General features: G+C 36.3%; 2 protein-coding genes across 6 annotated transcripts in view; both read left to right on the top strand.

Moving 5' to 3' along the window:
- The window catches only part of LOC110380620 (max-binding protein MNT), a 30,564-nt gene extending 19,270 nt beyond the window's left edge, over positions 1–11,294 (top strand). For 4 of the 5 annotated variants that reach the window (XM_021340650.3, XM_021340652.3, XM_021340648.3 and 1 more), the window contains 11 exons: positions 1,826–2,084; positions 3,372–3,507; positions 3,797–3,867; positions 4,146–4,262; positions 4,416–4,493; positions 5,842–5,925; positions 6,217–6,316; positions 6,665–6,745; positions 6,947–7,035; positions 7,439–7,648; positions 8,150–11,294. In XM_021340650.3, the coding sequence (XP_021196325.3) occupies positions 1,826–2,084; positions 3,372–3,507; positions 3,797–3,867; positions 4,146–4,262; positions 4,416–4,493; positions 5,842–5,925; positions 6,217–6,316; positions 6,665–6,745; positions 6,947–7,035; positions 7,439–7,648; positions 8,150–8,293 (1,369 nt within the window). In that variant the 3' untranslated portion in view covers positions 8,294–11,294. The remainder of the gene's footprint in view (positions 1–1,825; positions 2,085–3,371; positions 3,508–3,796; positions 3,868–4,145; positions 4,263–4,415; positions 4,494–5,841; positions 5,926–6,216; positions 6,317–6,664; positions 6,746–6,946; positions 7,036–7,438; positions 7,649–8,149) is intronic. The other variant, XM_021340651.3, reaches the window with a different exon arrangement.
- Positions 11,295–15,860: 4,566 nt separating this feature from the next.
- LOC110380619 (zinc metalloproteinase nas-4) lies at positions 15,861–20,225 on the top strand. Its single transcript, XM_064040493.1, has 7 exons — positions 15,861–16,077; positions 17,222–17,392; positions 17,648–17,794; positions 18,105–18,260; positions 18,888–19,021; positions 19,445–19,530; positions 20,060–20,225. The coding sequence occupies exons 1-7, from the start codon at positions 15,879–15,881 to the stop codon at positions 20,121–20,123; spliced, it is 957 nt and encodes a 318-aa protein (XP_063896563.1). The 5' UTR covers positions 15,861–15,878; the 3' UTR covers positions 20,124–20,225.
- The last annotated feature ends 67 nt before the right edge of the window (positions 20,226–20,292 follow it).

The following is a 20,292-nucleotide window of genomic DNA, read 5'->3' as shown; positions in this document are numbered from 1 at the left end:
TGCATAAGAAGTTGCATACAAGTTCAGAACAATTTCGTTTCATTTCATTCTTCTATATGGATAACAGCTTCATTATAAACGGCATGATTTAGATGGATAGACTAAATCCTAGTTTGGTGAAAAGTGAGGTAGATTAAGAGATACACCGTTTGTAAATATAAAAATAGTAGAGGCAAATAAATGTAAAGATTTATTTTTAAGAATTTAACATCTTCCACAAAACCAGACCTGATAAAGAATTTCCAAAAGCAAGGAAAGAGTTTTTCTCTCCAAAACTGCAGAGAATTCGGCGGAGAAACATTTCTGGAAACATTGGTTAAACATGACATCGGATTGTATTCAATTTACAAAAAAATAAAGACGAGTCAAATCATTATTCATCAGGCTTCCAAAATGATTGATGTCGTATATTGAGTTGATAAAAAGACAAATGACATGCAGCAATGACACACAAACCGCTCGAGGAAAACTGTTGTTATTCCATTTGTTATTACAATATACACGACATCAAGCTCTCCAGTGTTAACAATTTATTAAAAAATGGGGCCACCTGATAATGCTCTATCTCTTAGTATTTACACTTACTCGAGTTATTTACAATGCATTGGTGAATTAATAAAGTGGATCTAGGACGTTTCGCGTCAGAGGAATACAATAAAATGTAAACAGGTCTTAATGGAAATTGTAATTTCATCCTTGCTACCTCCCCTACGTTATGTAGTTCTGGTAGGAGCGCATGTGATGCTATTTTTTCAGTCGATTGCTGTCAAGGTTTGGATATTAACAACCATGAATTGAATACCTAATTTATTAGCTAGGGTTTTGTATGCATCAGGGAATACGTCCTTGTCACTATCAGTATGCATCATTCATCTGAAGGTACTGTAGTACGAGACTGTTTTCAAATTAAGGTTGTAATATCTATTTTTGTCTCGCTAATTAAGGAAAATGTTTATCTATGGATACTGGAGTCTGTATCCGGGAGTAGAATGTACAAATGTTTTATTGTTTTATCTTAGGAATCACACACTAGTAAAAGTATTGTGCAAGAATTATTTTTAGTTTTTATACACCTGTAGTTTTTGTATGTAAATTCGTGATCGGTTTTGCTTTATTACTACAAGCGTTGGGACTCGTTTCTCGGTGACCGTTGCCGTTGGCTAATAAACTGTTTAGTTTGAATCTTTTAACATTTTAAATCTTAGTTTACATATGGTCACCTATGTTAATGTCTGAAATGTATGTTATTGTAGAAGCTAAGCTAATGCAATTATATTCAATGAGTATAGTATACGTTATGAAATAATGGAATAATCCAGACATAGTTATGTCTGAGTTAATCATAATAACTGGCTATTATCAACAAACGCTGACACGCGTAAATGTCGTCTAGTAATTGAACTATAATAGAATGTGAAACATATAGTAAATAGTAAATTATAATCGTAACAAGTAGATAAAGGATGAAAGGGAAAAACATTTCTCTGATCCAAATAGTTTGTGCCAAAAGGCAGGAAGAAGATGATATCCAAGCATCATATGTGCCAATTTTCTCTCATACCTCCACAAAATTATCAATATAAACAATGAAATAAAGAATAACAAGGGTTATTGCGCAAATCAACCTCGTGATTAGTTAGTAGTATTGCGCACAAATGGTTACATGAAATACAAACAGAATTATGTTATGAATGCATTACAACACAATGCAGGTGACGATATCGCTAGATTTGAAAATTGCAAATTCTACCTAATAATTAACAGCAAAAAACATTTTTTGCCATGATGACGTCAAAATGAACAGTGTTTATGATATTGTCAACAGGCCACCCCCCATCCCCTCCCCTCCATCGGTAAGCAGTAACGGCAGTGGCAGCGGTTGCAGCAATGGCAGCGGCAGCGGGGGCAGCAACGGCAGTGCCCCCCGAGCCGGCACGAGGGAAGTCCACAACAAACTGGAGAAGAACCGACGGGCACACCTCAAGGAGTGCTTCGAACTCCTCAAAAGACAGCTCCCCACAACACCAGATGACAAGAAAACATCCAACCTTTCTATACTGGGCTCCGCTATTAGATATATTCAGGTTAGTATCTACCATTCTGCAGTTCTGCTTTCCTGGTAGCTATCGCCTTTCAAACGAACGTCGATGGCCTTCATGCTTCCCTAATTAGCTAGCGTTTTTGAAAAACTTTGTCAAATCAATTGTTCAAAATAATAAGGGTTTTAAACTTTATCATGTAAATAAATTAATTAAATTCATAATTATTTACTGTAACTAGGTATGTAAAAAGTAAGATCCCAATATTTTAAACTCTTTGTTAGCCGTCTATCAATTTTGTACAACAGAGAGATAAATTATCTTAATTGAAAGGTCGCGAAATGTGTCTGCCTATAATTACATCTGTCATTTTCAGACTGATAAAACATCGACTTTGTAACTCTGTCAAATTGGAAAAATTATACTGGGTTTTAATTCTTGGAAAACTTACATGAATATTTTTCTTTTGCTAATTAATGTATCATGTCATCAAAAGTACTGGTGGCACAGTGACCTCAATTTGAGTTGAAAAATTAAATTCTTATTTTATCCAAATAAATCTAGATAGTACTGGTTCAATCTCGTTGATACGTACGTTTTCATTATACATGCATGTCGTATTTATGCGTCCATGTATGCATGCATCTATGTAAGATATGCATCGCCTTGATTCATAATTTCTAATCTTACATATAGAATAGATCACGCTTGACAACGGAGGTCCAAGGACAAGCTTTTGACGCAATCATCATGATTTATGAGTAACTGTTTTAGGTAAACGTTAGGTAAATTAAATAGGTTACCGTATATGTAAATAAATACTTCGGATTATATCAACTAATGTTATTATAACAAACACGTATGAACTAGTGAGAATTAATTAACAATATCAATACCTCCCACGTCCTACTCGTGTACGTAAAACATTCTCAGTTTCAGTTTTTGAAATAATAATATTTTCCTTTACCTTTTGCGCTAAATGTACCTTGGAACCACGTCAATAGCCAGCTAAACGAGCGGCTAGATTTCGTAAATTCAATTAAAAACTACGGCTTCGCTTCTATTTGCAAATTGTTTCCAACTTTTGTAAAAAAAGATCGAGTTCAAAACTTTTTGAATAGGCTTGAAAATTTGAGAATTGATTAGGATTCTCTATTCTCTGTTGCTTTTCAATAGAGGCTCGATTTATATTTTTTGAACTCCTAAAGTTTTTCATAAATAGGTACAAGTATTTTCTTACAAAATAATTTATTGACTTATCAGGAAAAGTTAAGTTATATTTAAAAAACTTGAAGTCAAAGTTTTGTACTCTAATTTTAATGTTGTCTGCAGGTTTTACGTCGTAAGGAGCGCGATTGTGAGCACGAAATGGAACGGTTGGCGCGTGAGAAGATCGCGGCGCAACAGAGGCTTTCCGCCTTGAAAAGAGAGATCTCGGTCCGAACAACTGTTCGCCCTCGAAGTATAGGTACGTTAACCTCCTATCTGGTTGTGCGCGCCTGGTACTTTTGGTCGAAATTATTTAATATTTCGCGTACAATGCATTTTGTATAATAATTTAATTATGAAAATAATAAACGTATATTATTGATTGACACGTTTATCAAGAGAGAAACAACAATTATTTTAATTTATTGTTTATCGAAAATATTACGCTGAGAAATAAGGTCATATTGTTTTTTATCATGTCTAATATTACTTTTTTTTTGTTTTGGAATATAGTATATTTTTTCTATTAATTAATTACTTTTTAACAGATGCCGTCACCGAAGATAAAGTCATAGAAGATCCCGTGAACGGCCAAGTTTTAGGAATCCCTCCTATAAGTGTAAGTATTATAATATTTTTAAAATATATTATTTATTCTAATTCCAATAAGGGCTGATTTTTCAATCGCCAGATAACTGTTATCTGAGGAATATGTTTGACGTTTTGACAGCTTTTGTGTGGAAAAAATGTCAAACCGCCATATTTATTCCTCAGATAGAAGTTAACTGATGATTGAAAAATCAGCCCTAAAATAAATAAATCAAGAAGAATAAATACTTAAAACAAAAATAAAATAATAACAGACAAGGTGAAGTGAATAAATTGTCCTAATTTCAGATATCAGCGTCGCCGCCGCGTTCCATCGCGCGAATGGAGACGTCTCCTCCCCGCACTCTAAACCTAAGCACGAAGTTGCGTACGCTGCCTATACAAATCACTCCCACCACCTCGCAGGTATGATCGCCTGGTACAATGTTAGAAATTAGAGCTGACCTAATCTTGGATTAGGATTGGTTGTTCATCAAATTGTTAATCCGAAACTTAAGTATGATGTTTTAGATAATTGCGATGGTGTTAATTAGATGTTTTTGTTAATTAATGTTTCAGGTTGTGCGGACATCGTACGGCACGAGGCCGAGTACGTTGACGCTCACTACGCTTGCGCCGGCAGAACCTGCTACTCAAGTTAGTATTTTTTTGGCGGTTTTGTTAATTGTTTGTTATATTAACTGCTATTAAGTCATACTTCCTGTTTTTTATTTTTGTTAAGTATAAGCGCCAATTTGTTGATTGTTTCAATTCTACTAGTCAGAATAAACTTAAGCACGTTTAATATTCTATTTGAATTCAATTGTCTAGACAATTTTGTTTTTTTTTTGTGTCATTGACTAAGTTAAAGGAAACGGGTCTCAGGTTTGATCCCTGAGGAACGCTCGGTGTTTAAATAATGTCATGTACTTTAGACAGTCATAACTTCGTGCAGATCTTGGAATCATAATCGTACAGAATCTATTAGGTCACTGATTCATTCTTATTTACTTGAATGTCAGCTTGGGCAGTATCAACCCATGGTGCTATGTTGTCAAAAGCCTAAGACACGACCAAACCAATGATGTTTTGACGATCACGATGGCGTAATTGGATTTTGAACCCAAATATTTTGCATTACATAACAATTAATGCTATGTTTAAATAATATTGAATCTAAATTGCTGATAAACGAAACGAAATGCGCATTTAGCGCTAATTGCGAATAGAAAATGCGTTTTAATTATAGAAGCAAATTTCACACGTTTCAAATGTCAAATGAATGAGTCAGGTATTACGGCATACATGGGTGCCGATATAAAGTCTTTGTGAACGATATCTGTTAAAAAACAATCAAGTATAAAGTATTTTTAGAAACAGAATATGGAACAAACAAAATTGTATTAGTATTGTTTTAACAATACAATGTTTTTTGGTTAGAAGGTAAAATAGTTCTGTCATTTATTTTACCTTCTAGCCTCTATTTTTTATAAATATATGTCATGGTTATAAGTCGGTATGATTTAATATCACCTTGTCGTTATCTGGGCAATCTTATGAAAGTTCACGAAGTTTAGATGACGTCATCGTTATAATATATGCACATGACGCACATATAAATGGCGCGTGTTATTCGGTCAAAAATATTTGTTCAATTACATTGTAGGACAATTTAAGCCTAGGTCTACCGATAACCTTGTTAAATGCCGCTATAGTTACATATTATAGTCTAGTTCAAACTTCAGCATCTTGGTTTATCATCTTAGTTGTGAAGCATAGCATAGTTCAAAAAATTATGGTCAAGTTTTATTTTTTGATTTGGATTCAAAAACAATATTTTTTTATCGTCGAAAAGGGAGCGTAACTCTTTGACAGGTGCTCTTTTGATTTTGATTATTGCTCTTGCTTTTTTAATTACTCTATCAGTTAAATTGAGACTATAAACTTAATATAGTTTTAAGACTTATGCTATTGCAATACCTTAAATAAGTTCTCATTGTTTCAGAATGGGCAGACGGTAGAAAACGGCGTGACGAATGCCCTCAGTACTTTAGTACATCCAGCTCAAATACATCTTCCCATATCGCAGGTGAGATAGTTCTTTGTTATTTACTACATAATATAAACCTTTATTTGTGAATTCATATTATAAAAGTGTTATTTGTTAGGACCTAATTTCAGCATTGAAAATCGTTCTTACTTCTTCTTGTCTGGTTAGAACATAATATCTATGTCTTTAACTTACAACTATGTAAGGACCGTCACTGTTGCACCCTCTTTAAATAACCGATTTCTATAACCAAGAAATGATTAGTTTTGCCTACTGATGAGAGTTTTTTACTCCGGTAGTTCTCTTACTTAAATTGTTCGTTTTCTTCAGGTGGTCGGTAGCAGTGGTTTAGTGGTAGGGTCAGCGGCGCTGCAGCTGTTGTCAACTAGTAGCGGCCTGCGAGTGCTGCAGGCGCCTGTACATACCAACGGTAAGTTATGCTGCCCTAGTATTTCGAGCTATTTCTTTATTTATAATTTCATTGTTAGTTTATTTAAACGGAATAAGGAAAATAGCAATTTTTGTTATATGTCCTATATTTGTGATTGAAATAGTTTTCCAATGAGTAAACTTTGTCCATATAATCTGAGTGAGTGATTTCAGTAAATATTAAAAGATAAAATCTGTGTTACTCACCACTAAGGCTGAATGCCACAGGGCAGTGTTTTTTGTCCATCATTTTTAATTAATTTCCCAAACGAATCATCATTATAGAATAGAATTTCAATGTTAGTCCGAAAGCATATAAACTCAAGCTCCAATCGTATCTTATTCACAGGTGTAACAACAACCACCGTTGAAAGTAGGATAACTAAAGAAAACGGAATTATCTCTCCGACGCCTGTTTCCACGACTGCAGGTAACATTACATTCATTTTATAAAATTATTTCTTCCTACCATGCATCTTTTAGTGTATCCTTTTGAAAGAATCGAAGTGGGGATTAACATTATGCTATTTGGTATCCCCTAGATAGCAACATTTTTACCTTAATTACACTGTCAAAATGGGATTAATAAAATACTACAAGATAATTCATAATTGAATGAATATCTTCGCAGATGGCAGCGTGGTAGTGAGCGGACTGACTCCCCTAGTTGTATCGCAACCCGCCACGCATTTGTTACAAACGCACACACTCACGCATAAGGTAAGCCTGTAAAAATGTTTTTATTTATTAGTCTTGAGCATAACAGCGACAACGGGTAACAGCCCGACGAATGGATATGCAAAATAGCATTGCAATCGGTAACGGCGTGACGTGCGTTGTCTTGCAAAAACAAATCGGTGAAGAGCTGGGCTCTAAACGGCAGCTTTGAAATATTTCGGACAAATTAAACATTTTCATCGTTAATCTTTTAAAAGATGGTTAGTCTGACTTTACCCTTGTTACTCGGTTTTTGATAAACTACTGCAAACCTTTAGTGGTACTGCAACAAAATTGCGATTTATTTGCTTTCCTCAGTAGAGTTCTTGTTTTTAAAAAGCTGTGATTACGCAAAAATGCAGTATCACTTAATAGCGTGTCTGAAAATTGGCGTATTGTTAAAAAGGAGAAGACGTGTAAAGAATCCCGCGTGCTGCGGGCGCCGCGCGGGGGCCCGTACGTGCGGCCCGCGCGCCCCGCTGGGCCCACGGGCCCCACACCCGCGGGCTCCGCGCCCTCGGGCCCCGCACCTCCGGGCCCCACGCTCCCGGCGCAGCCCACGCTGCACGCGGCGTCGCCGAGACACGTTGATAACTCGTATATTAATTTCCTAGAGGTAAATAGCGAATTCATTTCAAATATTTTTCATAACCGCCTGTAAATAGGGTTTGCTCTTCTAACACTGTGAGGTTCGCCCCTGGTGACGTCCCTTGAGCTGTGGATACTTCAGCTTTCATCCTTGAGTTTCCAATTTCTTTCTGATCTAAATAAAAGTTGATTGGATTTGGCCGAAACATCTTTTTCGGAATTCTGAAGAAATTAGTCACAATTTTACGTCGATGTTATATGTATTGGCCCATGTCTCGGAGACAAATGTCGCAATAAATATGTGTGATTCTATGGCGGACTGCCTGCATACGTAACATACATTCGCTAATATGATGGGTCAAGCCACTTCTGTTAAGTCTCTTGTCGAATTAAAGTTATTTACCAGAGCTTGAAAGGTTTGCAGTTGTTTAACAAAGACGATATAATGTAGGTAACGTTCCTAAATCGTACCGTCAATTTATGTGGCGGATTATTGTCAGTAAGTTGCACATTGGTAATGTACTTGCAGATGGTGGAGACGCAGATGGTGAAGGGCACGGTGGCGCCGCTGACGGTGAGCGCGCAGTACCTGAGCGCCACCACCATCGTGAAGCCCGTGGTGGTGGTGTCGGCCGCCGGCGCCGCGCCGCGCCCGCACCAGCCCTCCTCGTGAGGCCTCCTGCCCGCTATGCCCGCCTGGTACCTTGACACTACACTCTCGTGCGAACATGTCAACGAGTGGTTAGCGCTTGAGCTGTGCTGCATCAAGCCGATGTCACACGCTCTCCACAATCTTCTCTCACGGATAGCTGCAGTCACGGTGTCCCGTGCGAATTTCAGAGTTGAACTCTTCTGCTAGTCTGTGCTACCGATGGCCAGGACTGCCACACACTGCCAAATATTCGAGCAATAAATCAGTAATACGTATACCTCATTGGACGGCCACGGGATGATCACCGAGCTTTGGAACGCGATGTAAGTACAGTGACAGTACGTCTACCTCACCTGGATGTGACCATGAACCATTCCTTGTGAAACATAACACGGGTGGACGGAGGCACGTCGAAAGTGACGTCCTTATCACACTACGAGTTGTAATGCTGTGTGCGAAAGAGATGAGTAGCCGCCGATGTGTGTCAGAGCGCGGACCGTGCGTCTTATGTTAAGAGCGCGCGAATGTATAAAATGTATTTATGCGATGCCTGCTATTCTATAGTGGTCGTTAGTTCAGAGACGGTGATAGCAAAGTGACAAATAGTGATGGACAATAGTGGATACCGGCAACACAATGATCCGCGGCATATTTTTCTACTAGTTAAAGTTTTCACATTGTGATCGAATTGAACAATAACTTGAATGGATGTAAAAATTATTTATTAACTTTTATTTATTGTTTAAAGTCAATATAAGAAGCAAGTTTGTGTAGAATCGAGATATGAAATGGAGCGGATGCCTTCGAGAAAGTGCACGTTTTATATAATTTAGCTTAGCGAAATGCGTCCATGTGTTGTTAATCATGTCTTATTACGTATACATATAGGAATATATTTACTGTACGTTCTGGGTGTCGGAGCGCTGCGCTTATCACGTCATGGCAATAACCCCAGGCTATACGATAGTGAGTCAATCTGGTTCAATATACGATATAAAGATTCCCTCTTTGTGAAATATAGAATTAGGCTAAAGTGTACTTGTTATGTATAGAACTAACAGGAATAAAGTTTATTTTTTCTATATCTGTGATGTGTGCAGTTAGGTACTGTAGTTATGAAACTCTGTACAAAGACCTCTTTAGGTGTTGTCAATTTCTAACAGTTGTGTATAATGTCAATAATGGACATATTGGAATTAATTAGCTAATAAATAAATATGTGGCTTATATTTGTCGCGTAATGCAATATGTACTTTAACACCTTTTGTGATAAAACTGGGCATTGCACCCGGGGACCCAAAGTTCAGACCAACTTGTGGAACACTTAGGTTATCGTGCTGTCCTGCTCAAACGTTTTAATTTACAGTACCGTGTGATGAAATAGCACTATTTGTTACTTCATTTTAGTTTATTTAGGTGTGCGACTATTGGAGCTCTTGTTTATTATGTGTTCCTGGTACCTGGACGAGGGTCTCCCAGGGTTGCGCGGGCCTCGCGGCCGTCCTCACAGTGTGCCTACTAACTGATGTAAGGGAGAATTGTTATAGTAAATTGTCGAGTCGCAAAGTGAACTTATAAGTCTGTTCTACTCAATGTTATGTACTAAATTCAACCCTTTGTTACTACAGATAATGTTGACAGCTAGATACATTCGCGGTCTCAATATCTTGCAGAACCATCGAAGTTCCAGCTTTCCATGGCAGACTTTAAATAACAAAATAATAATAATTGCAATATTTAGTTTTAAAAATACATTATTTGGTAAATTCGACATAAGTTTTAATATTAAGACGTATTGAGATCGCGAATAGCATACAATTGTTACTGTATACAATGTTTACTTTTACTAAAGGGATAAAATAAGAGTCGATGGTTGGTGGTAGATGGTTCACGATTATCCTTGACCTGTGCCAACATTAGCTGTTATTGTTAAACAACTGTAGATGCAGTTTATTTATTTATTGTCACTAGGACAGCATAATATGTTAAAAGATTGACGAGGGCGTAATTAGGGAAAGAGTGTAATACATTTCTGCTTTTAAACTGTGCAGTTTCGAATCCGTTATTTTAATTTATGAATGCCTTTTAAACTTTAGCGTTCATATTTAATTAATTTAATTAAAAAGCATTTAATTTTTCAAACTTTTTTTGTCGACAAGGTTATTTACGCCCCTAAGATAAAAATGTAAGTTATAAGAAACTGTTTTGTAAAATACATACTTGTTATCACGAATCGAGCTTTAAAAACCCAATTACTTATAGTGCAATATCAAAATTTGCTAATTGAGATATTTTTGCATGGACAATTTTATTTCTTGACTGTACATGTCGACCTTTGGAAATACTTAACAAAAACTGGGCCAATTCTTTTAATCTGTAGTTATAAAAAATTAAGATCTTCCTTTGAACTAAATTAATGATACATGTAAGAATAACTTAACGCAATTTCCTTATCGATTAAAACTTTAAACAAAATTATATTGTTCTTTACCTATCTATTACATAATATTGGAAAAGGGGGCAATAGGTGTAAATTCTTATATTGACATGATAAAGGAGATATAATATTTTAAAACCATTTCGGAAATTGTTATGATTGGCTGTGATGTCTTTACCCTCAATATGTTTCGGACAGTTTTCGCTAGTCTTGGCATAAACATTATTCATAATACTGTAAGCTCTATAAAACGATATCTCGTGATTTGTTATCTGTTCTCTATCTCGCGTATGCCTTTCAAGCGCCATCTATGTCGCTCAACTGTAAACCAGGGCCCGCTCCTATGTAGATTCTATTTTTAAAATATTAAAAAAAAACAGTATTTTTTTCTAATGCTTTTTGATATGCGAGAAGTTTTGTCACTTTGCCTAAGAATAGGTGAAATAAAAAATGTATAAATAATATAAATAAAGAGAGAAAAATATTTTAATTTTAAAAATATTGTGAAGCGATAATGCTCATGTAAATAAAGAAGTAGTGTATAAAACTAATATGTTAGAAATACACAGGAAATTACATATAAAATGCTTTGTTTTATTGTTTCCTTTGCTTAACGATGTCTTTAACCTGGAACTATCTGAGGTTTTGAAATGGTTCATGATATGCTAAAAAGCATACCTTTTACACATGCAGGCAAAAATTAACTTGCTTGTGTTCAGTCTTCACATGACTCGTGCTATTTCAGAACATGCCAGAAATAATGAAATTTCATATTTATCAGTGTGCTCAAGTCTCAATACTCACACACACACACACACACACAACATGGGTTATGAGAAGATGCGAATAAAATATTCGGGAGCACTTCTAAGTTTATCATAATACCTACCTACGAGAGAGATGGTAGCAAACCGTCAGTTGCACAAAGCTCCATTAAAGTTAAAGCTTCTTTAAATCTATTGCCGACTTTTTCTTTGTCAACAACATAAAAAGTGATACATTTTTTTGCATCCCATTTAACTTAAGGTTCTCGTTTGTAGTGGCCAGATGGCGCTACTAGCGTGTCCCTTTAAAATTGAGAGCAATTAATGACGTGTATGTATGTAAGTATCAAACTAAAAAGGAATAGATATGAATAAACTAGTGAATAAATATAAGTATTCGGAATGAAACTTAATGAAAGATAGACAAACACCTAGGTAACTCTGAATTTTCTTTTTTTTTTAAGTGTTATACTTGAAGTTATCAGTACAAAGTGCTATTACAAATGTTCAAATCCACTTCTTTGGTTGCTACTGAGTTTTAAAAGAAAAATTGCGGTTGGCAAATGAAGGAAATGTAGTTATCATGTGGCTAGCACACCTAGTGACGGGTACACACCTACTCAATTAAGTTTATTGACTAACTAATCACTTTTCTAATTCTATTGATTTCTTCCAAAATCGAGGTACCTTACCTCATAGATACGGGTCCCCTATGCCTTCTAATAGTTCCTCAAGTAGCATAGTTCTAATGAACAGAAGTCGTAATTAGTTTGTTTTATAGCAAAACACATTAAAGAAGAACAATTAAAAGTTGTTTGACCCGCCTCTATTTTAATGCCTGATTAACTTTACAGTTCTAAGACTAATTTAGGAATGTTGTTTTGCATTTATCTATTAGGTAAATAGGCAAAAGTTATGAATTGAAATTAGGTTCAAGATTTACATAGAATATAATAATATTTGGACCTCAAGGAAGTTCATTTCTAGGCCTCAATTATCCACGGACAATAACACAACTTCTTGTTACTTCTTACTTATTTTTATACCAGTTTTAAAACAAAATGTTACCTAACTAGACGTACTTAACAACATCTTTCGATTTAAGCCGACGGATAAAATGAGTAGAAAATTACAGATAAAATTGCATGCTTCTTAGTGGATAGATAGATAATAATATACTCTTTATTATGTACCTACACCAATTAAAATACAACAAAAAAACTAACCTAAAGACTTTAAAGTCGGTGACACAATGGGCGGTCTTATCGCTAGAAGCGATCTCTTACAGGTAAAATTGCTTCCACGTCAAGTTCAAAGTTCGCACAAGACCGTCAACCACACAACCCCGCTACAAACTACTATTTGTTTAAAAAAATTAAGAACGAGAACCATCTTCCGCATCACCCCCCGATCACTTCCTCCCCGCCCCCGCACTTCCACGAACCGAGCCGACCTCACGAAGGACACTATATGGCCCAAATCCACAGACAATATAAACTTCAGATTCCTTAAAACAACCGTTTAGTTTGAAAAAAAAAACAAGCTAGTCATGTATTGTGACCAGAACTCAGAGCGTGTGCAAAATTTCATCCTAAGCCAAGACCGGGAAGTGGATCAAATTAAGATTCCAAGATTTTCTTACATACATAGTTAGAAGTGAAGCTACTATAAGCGTGTTAAAATTGAACGGGAAAATTCTTAGTAAGCAGATGTTTTAAGAAAACTGACGTTTAGGTTGTCGGTGAACTTGGGCCTTGGTGTTATGAATCAGATGCCATTTTAGGAGTATCCAGTATAACAAATGCGTCTATTAAGACGACATTTCCGCACTCAGTTCCGATCTCTCGGCTCCCTGCGGTTTTGGATATGTCATTTGTTTTTTTCTTTGTATTGTTTATATTGTGTTTACTTTATTTCAAGTTTGGAAATACATTATCGACAGATTAGTTTCCGATTGCGGTTTGGTCGGCGCCTGATTCGGGAAATGGTTGACGCAGCTTTGAAAATTTATTTATACAATCTGCTAGAGGAAGTAGCTTATAATTTGGTATTCCTAGTTGAAGTGTTTAGCTACGTGGAGATGATCAGCGAATGAGTAACATCAGAAGTTGAAAATTCATTAAAAAAATCCTACTACAACAGTGCCCAGTAAATACCCTGACGATAATGTGATTGACCAATCTAAAAGACTTGAAACTGAATTTTCAAACCATTTTATCTAAACTTCTTAGGTCGATTCATTTGATTGTTAATAAAGCCTTATAAAGCCTAACAATAAAGTTATGGAAACGTTCGAATAAAATTCTGAAGTGCACTTTTACAATTGTTGCTGATAAAATAGGGTTGATGTTCGCATCCATGTTTTATTCAAGCAGTAGAAAAATCTAGAATGGGTCAAGGGATTCCACGGGTCCACAAATTACGCATAACAAACAAACAAAATTTATTAGATGTCCAATAAATAAGGTCGTTTCGATGCAACTTCGCGCCAATAAATCATATCTAGACAAATAAGCGGATAATATTGTAATATTTATTCATATTTCGCACCTCAAAGCTATTATGGATTAAGTTAACAAGGAAAAACAAATAACTTATGTCATTTTTTATTAAGATACGAAATGTTAAACAATTGTGATGCGATATGACTCAAAAAACAAATGACATGTTTATGGAAAATATGATGTTTCCTTAATGTGGAGGTTACTCGTGTCTGAAGAAATCCTTCCGCCTACCAGGAGATAAGAAGTTAAAGAAGTCCTCGTGTGTCAACGAACTGATGGCTAACAAACCTGACACATTTGCTGACGCGAATCAAGCGCAGATCTCTAGGCCAATGGCTATGTCAAGGTAGATGCTGTACGTTGATCGTAGTTAATCGGAATCATACACATTCTGATAATGCTAGAGGTCAGCTTTTGAGTCATGAATCGGAGATGCTCAAAACTTTCCATTTTGTCTGCGGTTTTGGGATATAATGTTTGTATGTTTATCGGTTTATTTTACATTTCGAGGTCTATATTGACATATTAAATGATAGATGCAGTAGCGGTTTGGTCTTTATTTGTATTTGCGTTAAAAGCCTTTGCCTAAAGTTGGCATGTAGAATACGAAGATCATTCCTTAATGCCACAAAAATGTCCCAACCATGAGATATTAGTTAAGAATATCAACTAGAAAATACACTTGTAGTACTCCAGATATCTCTACATAATTGCAAGATTTGATTACACAGGGGTGACCCTATTTTCCAATGCCGATCATATGTGATATTGAGTTCTTCACCGAGCTAGCTGTGAATATCTTTCTTTATTTTCTAATTGACATTCGGTTATTCGAATCGAACATGAGACGTCTTTGAAAAGTCATGTTTAAAATGTGCCGGAGACAGTATAGGTCTCTTCCTACTTACTCGAGATTAAGACAACAAGATACACATAAACATAACAACTTCACTGTATGGTAACCTTTAAAAAAGGGGATGTAATGAATTAATTGTTAGAGATATTGTAAGATCTCTTTCGCTACCTGTATCATTCGAAAAGGACCCTAAACATGTGACTACAAAACATCATCTAGGATATTTCTTGCCCATCTGTATGAGCTCTATTTCTCTTAAGTCATTTTGTTAACCAGAATAAAATTTACCTTTCTCTATTTGATGCATATAGGTACTATCTATCAGACGAGCAAGTAAAAATCTTGCTCAAATATGTAAGAGCAAGAAAAAAAATTCATGAGGAGCTGTCCGCTTCGTCATCCATGTTTTCAGTTCTTCATGTCATTTCCTCAGTGTAACGGAAACGGATGTTGTAGATAAAAAATATTACAACCATCAACTGAATTACTTGTTAATTGTAACAGTAAAACGTAAAACCGGTTCTGAAAATCTTTTTCTTGGATCATGTTATTTTTTCTTTTAAACAATTGGTTTGTTTCTCGTCTAATCAGATTCATCGTGAGCAAATTATTTTATAACATAGCAATCGTAGTTCCTACAAAATATTTACATAACAATGTCAGGAAGCAGCGGAAGATAATAAATTTCATAATAAAAACTACCAAAATAAACTTAAAATGGAAATCAAATAGCATTCAAGGCTTTTCTTATCGATTAGCTACATATTTTCGTATACATCCTTTATCAGGAAGTTCGGAGTAATGAACCTTGTTCGCTTGTGTTTACCCTATGACTGGTCTTCGCGACACCTTTATAAAACGCGCGGCTCACGAATTCTCTTCACATACCTACTGCTGGCTTCTGATCGCCTAGTCCTTTTACTTAAACAAGACTTTGGAAAAATAAAAGGGAAATATTTAAAAATAAAACTAAAATATAAATAAGTTACTTAAAATATACTTAAAATAAAGTTAACTTAGGGGTTTTTGCCAAAAAATAGTAAAAATGAATTCTTTACTTTACATTTTATTTATAACTTTAATTAGTAGAAATAATGCTCTGCCCCAACGAGCAGGCGGGGGATATTATAATTTAATAGATTTTTTATATGACGATATAGAAGAAAACAGTATTTATGGAAGTCAAACGATAGACGTGTCCAGTTTGGGACCCGAAGCTTACGGACTACCGAAGAATGAAAGCGGTGAGTAATTAATTTTAATTCTTGCATAAAAAATACTTATCATATTCAAATATTTTTCTTTACTTATATTTATGCATCACAGTAATTCATTTTAATTTTTTCAATTATTACATCAACGTTACTTTTTCATTTTCCATACAATGTATAGTTACCACTACCTACTCTAATTAAAGGGGTGGAAAACGCATTCTTATGAAGTTCCATCAATTATTATAATGTTTCGAAACTGCAATTTTCACGATTCTCAGCTCACTTGGAAGTTTTATTAATCTTAAAAGTTTATTGCATTGTGTTTATTTATTGGTGTGTTAATTATTTGAGCTTAAGGAACGTAGCTTCGGGTTTTGAATATAAAACAAATTAACATTCATTTATTAAAAGTAGCTTTATCTTACCTTATCTGTAATCGTATCGGCAATGCTGCCAGCTTTCTGGGTACATTACCCGGTGACAGCGATGAGGAGCAATTTTTTGATGCTATGTATTAGTTTTAAGTTGTATATATAAGTTTATTTTTAATTTTTAAAATTAATGTAAATATTATGTAAATATTATTTCTTATTCTTATAATAAATCTTACCTTATCTTAAACTTATAACTGAAACATTGCACAACTCCACATAGAGCACACTTTCAAACAAAGTACAAAAATAAAGGAAAATGCGAGGAAATAATAAATAATTAATGAATGCAACTCGATACAGGACGAGATGCATCGGCTGTCATGTTTCCCGATAAACATGACACGTCGTGTCAAGCTTCGATAATAAACTTGACGAAAAGTAACCAGGCTGACAGCACACTTCCTTACATTCATGATATCCTAATCGTGTTAATGTACCACGGTATTGCCAAACTATTTCGTCAACTTTTTTCCTTATCGTTAATGCTTTTTTTTCACTGTATTTCAAATACTTGATGAAGTAGTAACTTCGATAAGAAAATTACAAGATTTTTAATTTATTTAACATAATTATAATTATGTTGGAGCTTTGAGACAAAACCACAGGAATAAAAGATAAAGAAATAAATGTATTTGTTTTCCAACTTTCATTCGTCGCAAAGAATTGCACATCGTAGTATTGATTAGGTAGGTGGTTCCCAAAATTAAATGTTATCATTATCACGTCTCCACAATTTCCAGGTTACGCACTAGCCAACTGGTCGGAGTCCTCTCTCATGAACCCGGAGGAGGTTGGGGATTACGCGGAGGGGGACATCCTCATGCCTCCTCCACAAGGGAGGAACGGCGTCAGGGAGGAGGTGTTACGCTGGCCGCAGGGACACATCCCTTATGTCATTGAGGGATATTTCAGTACGTATTACAATTTCTAGAATAACTAAATTGGTACAAACAATCGTGAATATGTCTCTGTGTGAAGGCATTTTAAAGATTATTTGTGGTATATCTTTCGACTTCTCACCGTTTACCTTTCACGGGTTCTGTAAACGCAACTGGATAGAACATTTTGATATGAAGATTTAGATTAGAGGCTTTTTTGTATCCGCTCCCTCAGGACGTAGGTAAAACTTAGATAAACAGTTAGATAGTTATTTTATATTTTCCCAGGCTCGGAACAGCGTGAGACCATTCTGAGGGCGATAGCTGACTACCACAGACTGACTTGCCTACGCTTCGTGCCCTACAACGGACAGAAGGACTACATCACCATACAGAGCAAGAACACTGGCTGCTGGTCTAGTGTTGGTAGAATTGGTACGTAAGCTTTTATTATCACAGTTGCTCAATACAATAGGGAGTAATTATTACATGTGTAGAGACTTCTTATTATACTAGGAACATTCAAATATAATGAACAACTAATTCATGCATATAGTGAATCTTACAAAAAAGAGGTTACACAATTAATCCTGACGTCGTTTTAAAGAAACGTATTTTTTTATGGCAAAAAATCAATTGGTTAGACAACTGAGGCATCCGGTTAAGACTGGAAGCCGACCCTAACATAGTCCAGCAAAAGGCTAGGCAAAAGATGACGATGATTAAGAGAAGACTTTCTTCCTAGGTGGTCGTCAAGAAGTGAACCTGCAGTCTCCCGGCTGCGTGTCGAAGAAGGGCACGGTGCTGCACGAGCTGCTGCACGCCGTCGGCTTCATGCACGAGCAGAGCCGCCCCGAGCGCGACGACTTCGTTACTGTGCGCTACAATAACATCAAGCCTGGTGAGTGAACCTGCAGTCTCCAGGCTGCGTGTCGAAGAAGGGCACGGTGCTGCACGAGCTGCTGCACGCCGTCGGCTTCATGCACGAGCAGAGCCGCCCCGAGCGCGACGACTTCGTTACTGTTCGCTACAATAACATCAAACCTGGTGAGTGAACCTGCAGGCTCCAGGCTGCGTGTCGAAGAAGCCCTAGCATCAGGTCATTTCTTTTTCCACAACCACCGACTGTGTTTTACGTGCAATTATAACAACGATATGTACTGAGTACCATTATATTCGGGTACGCCGGCTTTACGAGAAACACCGTCATCTTCTACCAATTTCAGCCTGAATCCGGTACTCAGGGTACGGTAGTGGCGTTATCAACGTTTGCCAACATGTTGCTTTACAATTTCATATAGGATGTCAATGTCGGTCCTGCGCCTGATCTCTCTCCGGTCGTGTCGGATTACCGTCCCATCGGGTTATGAGAGTTAAGGAATATGTCCTGCGTAGTTGGCTAATCTCCTTACATGAGAACAGCTGCCGTAGCCGATAATCGGCTAGGAGGACATCATCATCATATAGGATACTTTTACAGCCACAAGAAACAGTATTAAATGATTCTTCATTATTCTTAATCTTGCAGGTTCTGAGAGCAACTTCAGGAAGGCGACCAAGAAGCAGACGAATGACTTCAGCGTGCCGTACGACTACAACAGCGTGATGCACTACTCCGAGTACGCCTTCTCCAAGAACCAGCAGAAGACCATCGAGCCCAGGGTATGGTGTACGAAATACCACATACCTTTTGAGTGCCCTGCACCTAACCATAGCATAAATGAGAGTTCGTTGCTCGGAACATTACGTTTTGGTGGTTTTGGTAATATTATGTATAGTAATGTTCCGAGGTTTTGCAGTCATTATACGGTCTTCTTCGAGGATCAAGCTGTATATAAAAAAATCCGCTTAAAAATCCGCCCGTGAGTATGGGCAAATCCCCTCAGCTTAGGGAGGCCTTTGTCCAGTGGACGCAGTCAGGTTGTGACGATGACGAGATTAAAATGCAAGCAGTGTTTGTTTGTTTAGTTTTTTGCCAACAGACAGACAGACGTACTACAGCACATCACTTTAAAATATTTTGGTAATAGTTTGCTAACTAAGTGTCTATTTCCGAAGAGTAATTTTTTCTTCGGATATTTCCAGGTTGGAGGCGTGAAACTCGGACAGCGAGAGGGACTAAGTCGCGGTGACGTTAAGAAAGTCAACCTTATGTACAACTGTAAGAAAGAGTAAGTGGAACTAAGAGCCAGGTATATAAAACAGATTGATAAATACTTAAACCTGCACAAGTACTTAAGTTGCACTAATTGCACCTTATACGTAGTTAAGTTGCACCTTTACCAAGTTAAGTATTGAAGATATAAATAAGAAAAAATGTTCATTATTATAAATGAACTCACCGAGGGTTTAATGATATCAAATTATAAAACGATAGGCACTGGCAATTAGCTAGTTAATAGTATCTGCTTATCTCTCAATTTGCAAATGAATAAGCAAATTGCCTCAATTAAATATATTCGTACACATTTGGCTTCATCTATCTACACAAATATTAATTAATACCTAAGTTAATCGGTTTGCTTGTTTGCCTAACTGCACTAAGCGTTTGGCTTGATTTAAAAATATTGCTATCAGGTACCTTTTTATTAGTTTGATAGGGGTTTACATTAAACCATTTTCAAAACCGCGGGGTAAAACGAGTGTTGCCATAGAATATAATGCCAGAGTGTTAATTAATTGGTCAACTTTAATTTCCAGAGAGCCACAAAACGGTTGGCTGGGAGGAGTTTTCCAGAACTGGTTCGGAGCTAAATCGCGTTAATTTATTATTATTTATCACTTATCCGTATTTAAATCACAAAGATCTGATAGTTGTAAGTGTTCTAGTCTTCATGTTTGTATGAATTAAAGAGTTTATTATTTATTTTTGTCTTTTAATACTTACTGATTTCTTCACCCCTCCTTTATTACATTTTGTTAACATACCTGTA

Source organism: Helicoverpa armigera, chromosome 22, assembly GCF_030705265.1.
Source record: "Helicoverpa armigera isolate CAAS_96S chromosome 22, ASM3070526v1, whole genome shotgun sequence".
NCBI classification, from domain to species: domain Eukaryota; kingdom Metazoa; phylum Arthropoda; class Insecta; order Lepidoptera; family Noctuidae; genus Helicoverpa; species Helicoverpa armigera.
This window is presented reverse-complemented; position numbering and strand designations above follow the sequence as displayed.